Source organism: Hoplias malabaricus, chromosome 6, assembly GCF_029633855.1.
Source record: "Hoplias malabaricus isolate fHopMal1 chromosome 6, fHopMal1.hap1, whole genome shotgun sequence".
Taxonomy (NCBI): Eukaryota; Metazoa; Chordata; class Actinopteri; order Characiformes; family Erythrinidae; genus Hoplias; species Hoplias malabaricus.
In genome coordinates this window covers 32,958,623-32,974,269 of record NC_089805.1, presented here as the reverse complement: position 1 = coordinate 32,974,269, position 15,647 = coordinate 32,958,623, and the positions used below count along the sequence as shown (strand labels likewise).

The window sequence follows — 15,647 nt, the reverse complement described above, 5'->3', positions numbered from 1 at the left end:
AGAAAGAAAACCATAAATTAAATTGAAGAATGCAATTGCTGCCCAATTGAATTAACATATTTAACGTTAGTTTCCTAGACACAGGATTGGTCTACTTTGATTTCACTGAACTATTTGCTCCTAATTTCATGTCTAAATAGAGTTAAACCCGTAAAGACAAAGCTGAGCTTATTTTTATGTCAACAACTATCATTTGTCCAAAGGCACTCTACATGTGCAAGCTTTTTGTTCTTCCATTTGCAATAAATATAAGTCGGATTAAAATAAGGAGTGCACAGGAGATGCTAAACAGCAACAGTTATGCTGAGAGAGAGAGAGAGAGAGAGAGAGAGAGAGAGAGAGAGAGAGAGAGAGAGATTTGAGGTGATTAAACTGTGTCTGCTGGATGAAAGAAGAGGATGCAGACTTAGGCCAGATGGATTGAACGTTGTAGCCTTTTCCTCAGAAAAGATGTGAGGATATAAGTACAGAGCAGAAAACACCAGAGATGAAATCCAGACAATGCTTATTTTAGCATCTGGTCTCATCAGAGCCCTGATTTGTTGGTTCATGTTGTTTATGAACTGGTTTTTGTGGATTAGCCTTTATACCGATTGCCTAATGCTACATTTTATGTTTATTATTACTATTAATATAATTGCATCTATTTTTATCTCAAAATTGTACTTTACCATGAAAAGTGCATGAGCCTGCCTGCATCAGTCATAATAGATTAATTTAATGCTGACGGTTTCCTTGAAAGGCCTCTCAGTACAGTTCTAATGGTGTACACCAACAGATAGGTCTCCTAAATGACCACAGCTCTGTTTGTGAACACCAAACAAACTCCTAGATCAGTAAGATTCCACAGAGACAGATTTATGTGTTCCTTGATACAGAGCTTGAGATGAAAAATAGAATTTATACCAAGTTCAAACAGCTGAAGTCAAGTGCAAAATCCAAAATACTGGATAATATTTTTGGTTTTGAATCTCAGGTTTAAAACCTCTTATTGAAACAGCATAAATGCAATATTAAATGCTTTACATACATACTTTAATTCATTATTATTGTTTTTCATGCTACAGTATGTACATTATGAAGGGTTGCACAAAGCCCAAAGTACATGTTTATGATGGGCTGAGAGTCAACAATTGGCACTTAAATAAAGAAGGTATCTCATTTTAACATCTCATTTAAAAGTAAAAGTCGTTTTTCTCACTGGCTTAGGAAGCTGGGCTAGGATATTAAATGTGGTGGGCCAAAAGAATTTATCAGGCTCAGTAGAGAACAATTACTGCAAATAAGATTTAGGTGAGGAAACCTTTTTTCATGTCATGAATCTGTTTCAAACGTGATTTTTTGGTTGGCCAACTTGATTCTTCAACAGACTCCTATATTCATATAACACTTTTTTGCACCTAAAACAGGTCAAAATGTTGGTTCCGTACTAGAAAATCTTACCGGGTTCCTCTCCACCACTTTAGGGTCGTTGACCACAAATATGAGGTTGATGATCGTGAAGGCTGAGTTGAGCACATAGGAGCAGAAAAGATTTTTGTGCAAGGTGATCCTTTGGCAGCTGAGACTCCTGGGAATTGAAAGCCATACGCTCAACTGAGGAGTGACAATTATTAAAAAAGAAAACCTGCAAATTCACATAAAACATAATCATCCCAGACATTTCAAGTTGCAGTGCATTGTGCCTATACAGCTTTATACATGTTTTGTATCACATCATTGTTCATCTACTACAGCAGCAACATATGCGCAGGCTGATGCATTCTGTCAAATCATAAATATTCAAGGATATTCTTTGTAGTAAAGTTTTATCTTCAACATGTCCACATTTCACCCTGCAAACAAGACATGAAGACTTTGATGAAGTAAACAGAAAATAAATAAAGGTAATCCTCTGGAAGGAGTATCTTGGCACATTCGCATAATGTGTTTATCAGATGTTGCCTGTCCCATTTTCATACAACATGAATAAAACAGTTTTCAACATCAGCTAAACAGTTTTGATGCGTAAATTTAAGCTAGTGTTAAAACTTAAAGAAATGGTACTTCTTGGTAAGAGATTAACACCAGTATTGTGTAATTAGCAAGCCAATGAAAAACACAATATAAACATGACATAATATTTACTCTATAAATTTTACCAAGACACCAAACATACACAGCAAATTCATCAGTGTTAAATCAACACTATTAATGTTAAATTAACACGGTTACTGTAATAATTTAACACGCTCAGTGTTAACACTAATAGTGTTGATTGAACACTGGAAATTTTACTATGTACTTAAAGGATAAATATTTTAAAATGTAACAAATTGTCCACATTAAGAGTCATTTAATTCACATGCCCTTAGTTTTCTGGACCAAATAAAGCCAGTGAGGTCAGCTGCCTTGTGTCCAACTGTTCTTTAAAGACTGGCAAGACCTGGGGGAAAACAGCACTCATTTTCCAAACTGTCTCACACACTTCTAACAAACATTTTCTGGTGCTGTTTAGAGAAGGGCATAAATAAAAAAAAGCCTGTGCCGCCATGTAGCATCAGATTCCTTTGTAAACACAACATCCGGATGCAATAAGATAACCTTAAGACCTCATGGTTTATAAAGATCAAACAATAAAGTTACACTCTTCAAGAAGCCCCTGTACAACCTTCCATGGGTTTGTTTTGAAACCATGCGTGGATTGATGTTTTGCTTTTTGTTGTTGATCCCTACAGTTCCAGTAAAAAACATTAAAAAAAATAACAATAATACTATTAAGCAGTTGCAGCCCAAAACTGTAACCAAAGGTCCTTGAGTTCTTTCCCCCCTCCTACAGTCCCACTATCATGTCTCATACCACAGCCATCAATTTACAGCTGTAAATATATCAGAGCACAATTACAATTTCACCACATGGAAGATGTATCCATAGACGGACACGTCCAAAGAGCTTTCATACATCTGAGTGTTGTTCCAAGTGTTTTCTCAATGCACCTAACTATATTGTTTTTCATTGTATGCTACTGCATTCAGTTATGAGATATTCTATCCAACAAATTAGATTAGATAATAAATGTTCATGACACTAAAAAATGCTTTCAAAAGTGGACAATGTTTAATGAAAACTGTGCGAGTAGAATAGGTAGCGTAATTGATATGGAAATATGATTGCCATTATGAATGTAAGTAATTTTAATAAAGATATTACTATTATAATATCAATAACACTGTAGTCCTGCCTGAAGTAAACACTACAGGGCCATTATCGAGACCCTCATTAGCTTTGATGTGTTTGATGTTTGCGACTCTCAAGTCCTCTGAAACTGAAAGCCAACCCCAATTCCTAATAACTCCATATAAGACAAGCACTTATAAAGAAGCAAACAAATGGTGCATTATCCTGAATGAAAAAATACAGCTGTTTGGCGACATGCTGAGATTAGTAAACATATGTGACTGACGGTGGTCACGTGCTGAGATCAGTATATGTAGCTCTGTCTGTGTTACATTCATGTGAATCAATCCATGAAATTGAATTTGCTTCAGTGAATACTTAGCATGGTTAAAAGGCAAACCAAGTCAGCATGAAATGGTGCTGTCAAAAGCCTGTCACAATTTTTGAGTTGTCATTCCACTTACAAATCAGACTTGGTCAGCCAAACTAATGGACACCAATGATCAGCAGGCAATAAAACCTGAGAATGAGGAATCAGGTTTCTAGATTTACAGCCCAGTGAGTTGTAAAACACTACAGTACTTTTAATCCTGCAAGGTCCAGTATAGGTTTTTAAGGCCTTATTTAAAACTGTTTTCAAAAGTGTTTACCATGGGCACTCATCCAAAAAAGTTAACGCAATCCAAAACATTGCTTCTGTAACAAAATGTTTGTTTGCATAAAAAATGACTGAGGAGACCCATACTATGCCCTATTTTCAAACAATCACTTCAACCAGACAGCAATTATCTATTATTTAGAACTAAACACATTAAACCCCTGCCCGCTGATTATATTTCCACAGGTCCACAGTGCCTTTGGCACTTTACTGGAAACACACATCCATCTTTACCATTCAGTTTGAATGAGCTTTGGTGATGAATGGAGGAAGTGACATTTCCTGGTAAATTACTCTGAGAAGACACAGCTTGGGCTCATCATTGAATAAGTTCCAAAACAGCTTCCCCAGCTTGTGTGTGGCTTTAACACCTCAGACAAAAAAACAAACTGCTTTAGAATAGATGAGTCTCCAGCTCAACATCTGACCTTGTTGGAAAAAACAAAGGACACTGATTATTTTGAAATTACCTTTACCTTTACTGTGGATTTTACAATAATAATAATCTGAAGTTAGAATTCTCAGGGATATTAGATAAAAAGCCTCATAAACTTACCTGAAGTAAAAGAATATTGCCAAAGAGATGAGGAGGGACACAATAGACAAAGCGTGACCGACAATGGCCATGTAGTACAGAATGTACGCCATCTGCAAAAATACACACAACACTACAGATTCTGTTCACCAGATGCGATTGAGCTGTTAGAGGAATGTCGTATTACATTTTTTTCATTTGTTTATATTGAAAAAACACTCATATTTTTCCAACCACAATATTGAGTAATAGGTACAGTGCCAAAGAGGATGAAATTGCAAACTCTGACTGTGCACTTATTTGAACTGGTCACCCTCCCCACCTGCCTTCTCAAAACCCTGCTCATTCTAAAAATAGAATACAAAGCTAACTAAATGTGTTGGCTTTTCATGTAATCTCAAAGTGAAATATTAAAGTTTATTTTAGCAGTTTCCTGGCTTTCCATATGAAAATATTCCAGTGTTCCTTAGAGGTGTGGGCCTTTATAAACAATGTGATTAATTCTCACCTTTAATTTGTCTTTAGTGTAGGCAATGCAGAGGGTGTAGTTGGACCAGGTTCTGTTTGTCTCAGGGTGTCTGAACCAGTTGCCAGTCTCGTCACAGTACTTCATGGCTTTTTCTAAAGAAACAAGAGAAATAGCATGCTTCACTCTGCTTTGTGAGACTTGTTTCTTGAGGGACATTTCTAAGCTTTGTGATTTCTTTAACAAATAAATAATAAACAACACTAAGAGACATGATAATATCTTGCTGTCACATCTTATTAAACTGCAGGGACTTTTGTGAATGTTCATTTCAAAGAAAAAGTTTGTCCTGAGGTTGTCTGAGTCATTCTAACAGTAGCATCTCCATTTATCTTGTTCTAACCTGTGGGGTCAAAGTCAGGGAAGTAATTGGGGCAGTTTTGCAATGCGTATGTTCCTGCAGGTGTATCATCCCAACACAGCCAGCCATCCCATGTCCTGTTACAGTATGGACCTAAAGATCAAAGAGAAATCTGGTTAGAACTAAGAAGTGTATACTTAGATTACCTAGGTTTTGTTTTGTTTTAGGTTAAAATGTAATATTATTCAAAATCATAACACTACCTGATTTGTTATATGGCAGGTCCCTGTTCATTTTCTCAAAACATTTATATTGGCCATCAATTATTTTCTTCCTCTCCTCTGCTTTCTGAGTGACCACAGGGCTGACCAGAGTCTCCACTGTGGAATCTGCTGCTGCATCCAAGACACCATAAGCCGAACCCTTCTGAGATACAGTTAGTGACATTAGAGAGCAGGATAAAAAGACTGATATGTTGCTTTACAGCCTTCCATTGTGAATAATATGTCAGTGCCATTACAGTAATATACACTAGAATTGAACATTTAAGAATTGGTGGTGTACACTACAAGACTGAAATTTAAGAAGCAACAAAAACAACTAAATGTTGAACTAATTAAAATTTTACCTTTGATTTGTCCTTAGAGGCCCTGAGACAGCTGGACCAGGTTTTATTAACAGAGGAACTGTGTGCCCAGTTCCCGAATTCATCACAATATTTGGTTATTTTTTCTGTGCCAAAGGAAAAAAACACATTACTATCAATGTAGGATATGTAGTCCTGTACATTAGTACACAGAATGAATGTCAAAGTAAATAGCTGTGTTCTCGTCTATGTTTGAAAAGAAAATTGAAGCAACATGCAATCACTTTAACCATCTTCAGCTTGGGCTTTCACTGTGGCATTGATTTTACTGCCACTTCTTTGCCAAAGAAAGAATAATCATCAACAACTGACCCTTCACCTGGACCCCATAGAGTGACTTTAGATCAGTGATTGATTGATATATTATTTTATATCACTAAACTTTTGTTGATCATCTGTGTACTTTGCTGATATATGGTTTTGATCATCTCTGTGATTTGTATAATGTTTTTGATCATATATGTGGTGAGAGACAGAGAATGTTTCCGTACTGCTCTCCACTTTTCTCCTTCATCTATATACAGGTGCTGGTCATAAAATTAGAATTAGAATCATGAAAAAGTTGATTTATTTCAGTAATTCTATTCAAAAAGTGAAACTTGTATATTATACTCATTCATTACACACAGACTGATATCACTTTTTGAAAGGAATTACTGAAATATATCAACTTTTTCATGATAATCAAATTTTATGACCAGCACTTGTAAATCATTTTTGTTTCTCCAAATAAAGCCTAGACACACTTTCCCAGACAGCTTGAAAAAAATAAAGGTTTTCTCTTTTTTTTTTGTTACACTGAATTTCAGGTACTTGCTAAGTGGATCTCACTTTCTGCTTGTGATGTTAAATCACAATAGAATAGAAAATTTATCTGAAGTGCTTTCAAAAGTGAAAGGTTTAGTGCTTTCATATTGTGTGTGTGTGTGTGTGTCTGGGTGTTGATAGCTTAGTCAGCCTCACCTGATGTGTCGAATGTTGGGAAGTCTGGACAGCTCTGAGAGGCGTAGGTACCAGCAGGAGTCTCATCCCAACACAGCCAGCCATCCCAGAACCTGCTGCAGTGGGACTCTAGATAGAAAAACAAACAAAAAATTAGGTTTTAGGACTGTCGCAATTGCTTGAATAAAATTAATAATCTTTAATTGATGTGCTTGGAATAATAATAGTGCTTGTGATACATTTTAGTAAGCAACGGATTTCTATTAATGGTCTGCCACATAATGTCATTGAATATCCCATTGAACAAATTTAAATACAACATTTTCAGTTTATTTCCTCAATTTAATATCAGTGCTGTCCAAAGGCAGCTGTCCATGTAGCTCCAAAATTTTGGTCATTTTATAGGAGAAAGAACTTACTTAACTTTAATGGAAGCCAATGAAAAAAGTTTTTATTTCATGTAATTTTGAAGCATTGTCCCATTCATCATAAACTTTTCACAAAAGGTGAAGGACAGCTGCTGTGTTCAAAATGATGTATTCATTCATTATCGGTAACCGCTTATCCAGGTCAGGGCCGCAGTGGGTCTGGAGACTACCCAGAATCACTTGGTGCAAGGCAGGATCACACCCTGGAGTGGGTGCCAGTCCTTCACAGGGCAACATACACATTCACTCACACACTCACACCTATGGACACTTTTGAGTCGCCAATCCACCTACCAACGTGTGTTTTTGGACCATGGGAAGAAACCGGAGAACCTGGAGGAAACCCACGCAGACACGGGGAGAAAACACCTCACAGACAGTCACCTGGATCTGGACTAGAACCCACAACCTCCATGTCCCTGCCGCCATCAACTGAAGTAGTAAACTAAAAATCCACAAAAATGGAGATACGATGACATACAAAAAAAAACAAAAAAAAACTGCCAGCCTCTTTGCAAAGGCCACATTTTGTGTGTTTCCCACTTCATAGTAAACTCTCTACATAGACTGTATATTTAACCAGGATGCCCATATATACTTTTTTTCCTCTTGTGAGCACTTAAAAAGAGGATGAGTTTAAATTAGTTTTAAATGGTCAAAAATGTCTGAGATTCAGTTTTTGATGTCTTCAGACTTTTCCCCCATATTTTCCCCCGTATTTCTATAGAAATGACACGTTCCCAGTGATGCATTGTTCCTTCATTAAAGATATATTACTTCTGCTTGCTTTGAGAAAAAAAAATAGCAGTATTAAAATGTAATTGTGTCTGTTCCTGTCAAAATCATGAATTTTCTGAAGTAAACAAGTCGCTTACATCTCATTTCATACAGTAATTATTTTTTTTTATTTTGCTATGAACAGAAAAGGACAGGCTATCCATGGTTATAAAATGCCAAAGACTGACCAGATAAACTATTTTTTATAGTTTATTTATTATTATTTGATATAGTCTATTTGTCATTATTGTTTAGGGTCAGGGCGGCACAGTGGCGCAGCAGGTAGTGTCGCAGTCACACAGCTCCAGGGACCTGGAAGTTGTGGGTTCGATTCCCGCTCTGGGTGACTGTCTGTGAGGAGTTGGTGTGTTCTCCCCGTGTCCGCGTGGGTTTCCTCCGGGTGCTCCGGTTTCCTCCCACAGTCCAAAAACACACGTTGCAGGTGGATTGGCGACTCAAAAGTGTCCGTGAATGTGTGTGTCTGTGTTGCCCAGTGAAGGACTGGCGCCCCCTCCAGGGTGTATTCCCGCCTTGTGCCCAATGATTCCAGGTAGGCTCTGGACCCACCGCGACCCTGAATTGGATAAGCGGTTACAGATAATGAATGAATGATGTTTAGGGTCAAATGTTTAATGGAAATGATAAGATTAGCTGGCTATAAAGGCATGTGGTAGTAGTCTTGTTTTAAAGTATCTGTTTATTTATTAAATTTCAATAAGATATCTACATCTGTCAGCTAATTATCAAACTCCTCCAGGACCACATTTTCTACACAGTGCAGGTGTTCTTCTACCCTCATTTGAGATGATTGTGAGGGGAGTATTTTCTGAGGTGATTGTAAACTAAAGGGAGTAAACACTGGGGTGATGGAAGTAACTTGTAAGTGTTTGTGACCTGAGAGGTGTACACTCTGAGGTGTTTGCGAGTTGAGGGGAGTAAACACTGAGGTGTTTGTATGCTGAGAGGAAACTGAAGTGTTTGTGTGCTGACAGGAAACTTTGAGGAGTTTGTGTGCTGAGAGGAAACTGAGGTGTTTGTGTGATGAAGGCAGTAAACTCTGGCATGATTGTTAGCTGAGGGGAGTAAATACTGGTCAGGTGAAATGAGGACACCAGCTGTCACATCACCACTATCTAATTAGAGTGTTCTCAATAACCTTTCCAATGAGGCTTGTTTTTGGTCTGAATAGTAACTGCTTAGAGAGCAGCCTGTGTAGGCAGTGACTAATAAGCCAGCTAACTAGGAATTGGGACACACACATTTTTTATGATTCCCTACTTAATAAATTCAGTAAATTCCCAATGAATTTTTCTCTAAAAGCTTGAATGAGAAACAAATGCAGGCCTCAGTTCATCTGCCTGTTTTTCTCATTTGCAGTTAAATAAAGGTTTAGGAGTCAGTTGGTCTCGTCAGCAGCTCATTAATCTGTGCTGTGCTTTTCCTGACAGCTCAGAAAGCAACAGTCTGACGCCTAACATAATCATCAGCAGATAAAGGCTCTAGCTGCCATTCAGTCTGAGGTTAATTTAAGAGAAATGTTTTCATACCTGTTTTATTGCGTGGCCCATCTTTGCTCAGCAGCTCCAGACATTTATACTGAGTCTCAGTCATGATCTGTCTCTCCTCCTCCATCATCCCCATCGCAGGAGCAAGAGAGAAGTCTGTGGTTGGCTCAGCTTTAGGATCTCCTGCCCCCAATAAACTTATACTCTGCAAAAAGAAATGCACTTTAAGAAGTAAGATTAGCTGTTGATTTGCCATAGCCACATCTGAACACCTGCCCTTCCAACAATTTCTTGAAATTAATAGTCCATTAATAGTGAGTTTGAGGATTGCATTCAGCCACAAGAACATTAGTGAAGTTAGTCCTGGATCACAAAAGTAATTCCAACATTCCAAAATACGCTGTTTCCTCTGCTCTATCCTAATGCAAAGGGGCTTTATACCACTCTTAACTGTCTCTGAGCTGGCACTGATCTTGGTGAGCTTACGTTCATGTGCACCTGCTCCAGAGCTTCCCAAATTATTTTTGCACCTTAAAAGAGTGTGTTCAAAACAAGTGGACATACTACATATTTCCATCTCTGAATCATAAAAGAGAACACAGCAGCTGTCCTTTATTCTGGGTGCACATTTTTTTGATGGACAGTTTAGGCTTCTTGTGTGAATTTACAATTTTTGAGTTAATATATTGCTGGACATCTGTATTCTGAAAACAACATGCTCAATGGAAATAATTTAGTGAGAACCTGTAGTACAACCCCAAATAACACAAATGCTAAGGGACAAATCAGGGAAGACTTGAATCTACAATTTGAGTTTATAAGTAATTTCACACTTCAAAGGCACTTGAGAGCCTGGTGAAGCGTGAATTTGGAGATAAGAATGTGATGAGAGATCTTGGATCATATCAACTTTGTATATATATATGTGTGTGTGTGTGCGCGCGTGCAGAAAGGCTCCACATTTAAGAAGGCATGTTATGCTCCTGCCACAATGGCAAAATAAAAATTCATATGAAATCTTTAGCTGCTGTGTCAGTGGCATGAGTCATCACAATTCAAATTCTTCAGGGAGGGAAGAAATAATTCAGAAGCATCTCACATTTCTCCCCCTTAATCATCTAATGTATTCGACATTCATGTCTGGAACAATTGTCTGCTGCAAGAGGAAGAAACACTGCAGTAAGTCATTCTTACCTTCTGCCTTCTAGCAAACATTTACACATGAAACGACATCTGAGACGATTTTGATGTCCCATGTAGCAGTTTAGCAGCCGTACATATGATGTCACTCCAAACATTGAAGTAAATGACGTCATACATACGACCACCAGGCCACCACCCATGTCAGTTCAGTTGAGTGTCAGACACTCAATCACATCACAGCTACTGGACATCTTCCTGGGCATTATAATAATGGTGCCACATTCCCATAAACTCAGCAAATATACCACTCTTCTTATTACTGAATACCTGTCAATCCACTGTTAATAACACAACATTAAATAAGGTATGAGACCAAAAGTACAGCAATTAAAACATTCAGTGTTTCTAGCTATAATAATCAGTTAATATACTGAAATCAGTAATATGTAATTTTACAAAAGCATGTTTTTTTTGCTGCAGGAAGAGTCTCTACTTTTCTGTGAAATACTCAAGAGTAAAAGTTAGATGATTCCTGTGATTATTTGATAGCATTCTGATACAAAAACATTAGTGAGGTCAGTTTGTTTTCGAACCATTAACACCACTCTTACTCCTCCTAAATATATCTATGCTCCATCTTCCAAAGGAGCACATTATCACTCCAGAATAGCTCAGTACTGTGTATCTATATATCCCTGACATTTCACATTGAGCATAATGAGCTCATGTGCTGCTGTTCCAGAGTATACCATTATATTTCATGTGTGTGTAAGGTGTGTCTACAAACATTTGAACATATAGTTTGCATGACTTTCCAGCTGGAAGACATAAACACACAGAATGTGTTCTTTACATAAATAAACATTATGAATGAAATAAGAAATCAGAAAAATAATTAGCATAAAGCATAACCTATTCTTTGCAGAGCTGTGGAATACTGCATAACCAAAGGGAAAAAAACTGAACTAGTGCCTTGAGTCGGCTGGAAGTGTAGACATTTTCGCATACAGATAAACAGATAAATAGAGATTTGAAAGATATTGCCCACACTCTCAGAAGAACTGTCACTGTGGCGGTACCGTTTGCTGTCATTATGGTGGCACCCACAAGGGTGCATATTTACCTTTGTTTAGGGGGACATAATTGTACCATTTTCTATTATAATTAAAGATTTTTAAGTTGTGTTGATTTCACACACCCCATTTCATCTCCAGGACTTGTATTATGTTATTATATATTACACAGATCTATAATGAAAGATTACAAATATTCAGCTGTACATTTAACACAACTGGACTTTAAAACCACTGTTGAACATTTAAAGGTTGTACCGTTAGTGACAATCATGTCCCTGTACCACAGCTTTACTTCTGACAAGTCATTTTGCCCATATGGAATGCAGAACAAAAAACGGCAGTGGCATAAAAAAATGAAAGAGACAAAAGCCATCTAACTTACCTTACTTAAATATTTTTGCTACTGTGGGCAAAAAACATTTTTGTAATATATTTTACCTGGCAGGTACTGCAGGTCATTCCAGAAGAAGCCATTATTTTGAATTCATATGAATCTTTCATCAGATAATTCTTTGTTTATAGTTATAGCCCACTACCTACGTGCCCACTAACAGCTTCAAGGTCAGTGAAAGTAGCCACAATGCTGCCAAGAGTAACAAGTAAAAAGCCAAGTAAGTGCCATACCCATTCCTGAGAGGGGTTTTCATACAGTGAGGTTTCTGAGCTAGCCAGCATTTAGACAGCTATTTGAAAAAAGAGAATGAACGATGTGTGTAAGGTTATAGCAAAAAAATTAATTGACACAGCGATGTGAAAAACACAAGCACACTCCTCACTGTAGTGTTGAACTGTGAGGTGATTTTAGTGGCTTTGGCGCTTTGAAATCCCTTGGAAAGTAAGTGAAAAGTATCAGAACAAAAAATAATGCTAATTATATATTTTATTTATGTATATCAGTACATGTAATTCAGTTTTTAATTACTGCTGTCATCAAGATATAATTAGACAAACAGGATATTGACAGATAAATATATAGAGTATGTTACAGTTTAGAATGTTTCTCTCTCATATCTCAGAAACATAAAGCTATTAGAAGGTCAGACTGACCAGTGGTCAGTGCAAGAAGAGAAGAGTGTAAGGAGAAACTCATGACATTTTGGCTGGTTGTTTGTTGCTGGCAGTATATTGTGAGGATGTCCCAGCATAAGAGCTCACTGTATGTGGAGGGCCTTCCTGCTAACTTTCCATGTTCCACACAAAATCTGCTACTCAGCATCAACAGAAAGGAGTGGGCCAATCGATCTGCAGCTAAAGGGATTTTTCTTTTTCGACCCCCCACCCACTTTGGGTCACCTCCTTTTTAATTGCCAAACTGAACAAACTGAAGCAATTAGTGTGTGGCGGATTACTGAACTACATCAAATTAATCTCTTTCAATTCATTGATTTTCTGTGTGAAAAATGGAGTGAGAAAACTCAGCAGAACATAGTTCACAGGGTTTGGAGATGTAGTGTGAACTTCAGCTTTTAAACTTCACACAAAGTTAGGCTCGAGTGCTAACATGCACTGTTCTCAGTACAAGAATTTACTCGGTAGTAATTTTACAGTGAGTGAACAGAATGAATGCATATTACCCTGAGAAAACAATGAAGACAAGGAGAAAGTTTCCATACTCACCAATGCAAATGGCATGAGAAGCCAGGGGACGCTTTGCCAGGCCATGCTCTCAGATTCAGTCTTTATCTGAAAACACAAAAGGAGGATAATGAAAAGGCCAATGTCTGTAAACAGTCTTAAAATAGCCAAAGGACTGTGACAGATACATCCAGGCTTACATAAGAAAGCTGACATGTTTAGCTTCCAAACGTTCCAAATGGATTTTAACGGTGACTGTATATAGTTCCGAATTTACAAAGGACTAATTTAAAGTTGTGAGGGAAAAATGAAAATTATACTAATAAAATAATGGGATTGTTAAAGATGGTTAGTCATGGTTTTATCAGCATGGAGTACGCTGGGTTTTCTCAGGCTGCAGGCTGGCTGTGAAATAGCCATTCCCCATTGGTCTCTTTACTCACACCCTGTAAATCCACCTTTTGTGAGCCAATTACTCTGGTGTGTAACCAGACTCCCTGTGTGCCTGTTTGCTCTCAGCACCTCGGCCCCAGCAGCTCTGTTGATGGACACACACTCCAGCAACACTCTGGATTCACTCAACCATGTGCTGATTCAGTAGACCCCTCATTCACAACAGTTATATTTCTTGTTCTCTAATTTGACTGAACTGAGATAATCAATGTATGACACAATGCACTCTGCTAGACAATATACTGTTTACTCAGTGTTTGGTGTCACACTGTGATACTGATCCTCAGTACTGATTGATAATATGCAGTAATTACACATGATAAAATTCTATTGTTGCCAAGATATTTTTGAAAAGTCTACAAAATTTTAGATGAAAATAAGTCACCCAGGTTTTCCATATGAATCTTTAAAATGACATGTAGTTGAAATTTTCAGTTTAAAAAATGTTGGAAAAAACTGAAATATTAAATATAAAAATGGCATGACTTTAGCGTTTTGCAGGTCATCGCAGTCCAATTCGCAGATTGTTGATGTCCTGTTAAAAACGTGTATTTCCAATTTTATGGATTTTTAAATTACTACATCATGTGAACACAGCAGCTTTTCTTCATACTGTATGAAAATTTAATTATGAATGGAATAAAATCTTTTACATTAATTCCCACTGAAAGTAAAAGTTGTTTCCATCTGTAAATTTGCTTTTTTTTTTTTTTTTTTTTTTTTTGGACAGTGGCAATATATAGAGTACGTATATTTATTTTCACTTTTCAGTGACCAGACATTTCCATACGACTGAATATATCTATGGTTTTCTATTGAATTCTATTCTATTGTTTATTTTTTTTATAACTGCTTCATCCTGTTTATAGTCACAGTAGGTCAGCAGGGCAGGAACATACCCTGCAAAGGGCACAAGTTCATTACAGGTCATCAGATATTCACATCATATAATCACTCATACACTTACCCATCTGGATACTTTATATAACAAATCCATCTACTAGTATGTTTTTAGACCGTGAGAGGAAACTGAAGCACCCACAGAAACCCCACACAGACACAGGGAGAACACACCAGACTTCTCACAAACAGTGAACTGGTTTTAACTCACAACCCAAGAACCTTGGAGCTGTGTGAGAATAACACCACCTGTACCGCCACCTTATTATGTTCTATAAATGGGATTAATACCCTATTCAAAACCACATTTCCAGAAAAGGCGAGAAATGGAATCTCCAGCATTTGGTCAATGGAGAGACCTCCAAATTTTGAAAATCATGAAAATAATGAGGATGCAGCTGTATTTTTGCTCCATAGGTGGGTAATACAGATTTTGTTTTTCTGTGCTATTGCTATGACTGTGGGAAATCACTGTTCTCCCTTGTTTGTTTACTTTCAGAAGCTCTGCTTTTAAGGTGGAATGGTATGTTTGAGGGGGAAAATTGGCTTAAGATTAACTTGTCTGTAAGTTTATATTCACTATTTGAAGTAGTATAGAAAGTCATGTGTAACTAGAATTGTTTAGTTTTGTAAGCACTTTTGGTAATGCAGTGCACCTTAAATTAATTAAGGTGAAGATACTGACATTACATTTCAGTAATCATCGTATCATAATAGTTATTAAGCACATTAAACCAGAGTAGCACTGTTGATGATTTCATATGTATTTTAAATGTAGCTCAGAAAATATGATAATATATGCACTTATATCATAAGGAACTATCTTTATCCCTTTCTAACTGTGTGCATACTGTAATGAAACTATTGTTTTGAAATGTTTTGTTTAATTGCACTTAATTGCACTTGCTGTCAGTGTCAACTGTGCTTTCATTCTTTATTTGTCACTGTTCTTCATTATTCCGGTGTTGCCCTGTATAAACAGGCAATGTATTGTTTAATTGCCCTGTTTAGTCCATGTCACTTGT

General features: G+C 37.1%; 1 protein-coding gene across 2 annotated transcripts in view; it reads right to left on the bottom strand.

The window, feature by feature from the left end:
* calcr (calcitonin receptor) overlaps window positions 1–15,647 on the bottom strand; it is a 53,525-nt gene that overhangs the window by 7,817 nt on the left and 30,061 nt on the right. Inside the window, exons 2-10 of one of the 2 annotated variants that reach the window (XM_066674101.1) lie at window positions 13,312–13,377; window positions 9,518–9,680; window positions 6,787–6,894; window positions 5,806–5,909; window positions 5,441–5,603; window positions 5,220–5,330; window positions 4,859–4,971; window positions 4,372–4,463; window positions 1,444–1,570 (exon numbers count right to left, since the gene is read on the bottom strand). In XM_066674101.1, the coding sequence (XP_066530198.1) occupies window positions 1,444–1,570; window positions 4,372–4,463; window positions 4,859–4,971; window positions 5,220–5,330; window positions 5,441–5,603; window positions 5,806–5,909; window positions 6,787–6,894; window positions 9,518–9,680; window positions 13,312–13,356 (1,026 nt within the window). In that variant the 5' untranslated portion in view covers window positions 13,357–13,377. The remainder of the gene's footprint in view (window positions 1–1,443; window positions 1,571–4,371; window positions 4,464–4,858; window positions 4,972–5,219; window positions 5,331–5,440; window positions 5,604–5,805; window positions 5,910–6,786; window positions 6,895–9,517; window positions 9,681–13,311; window positions 13,378–15,647) is intronic. The other variant, XM_066674102.1, reaches the window with a different exon arrangement.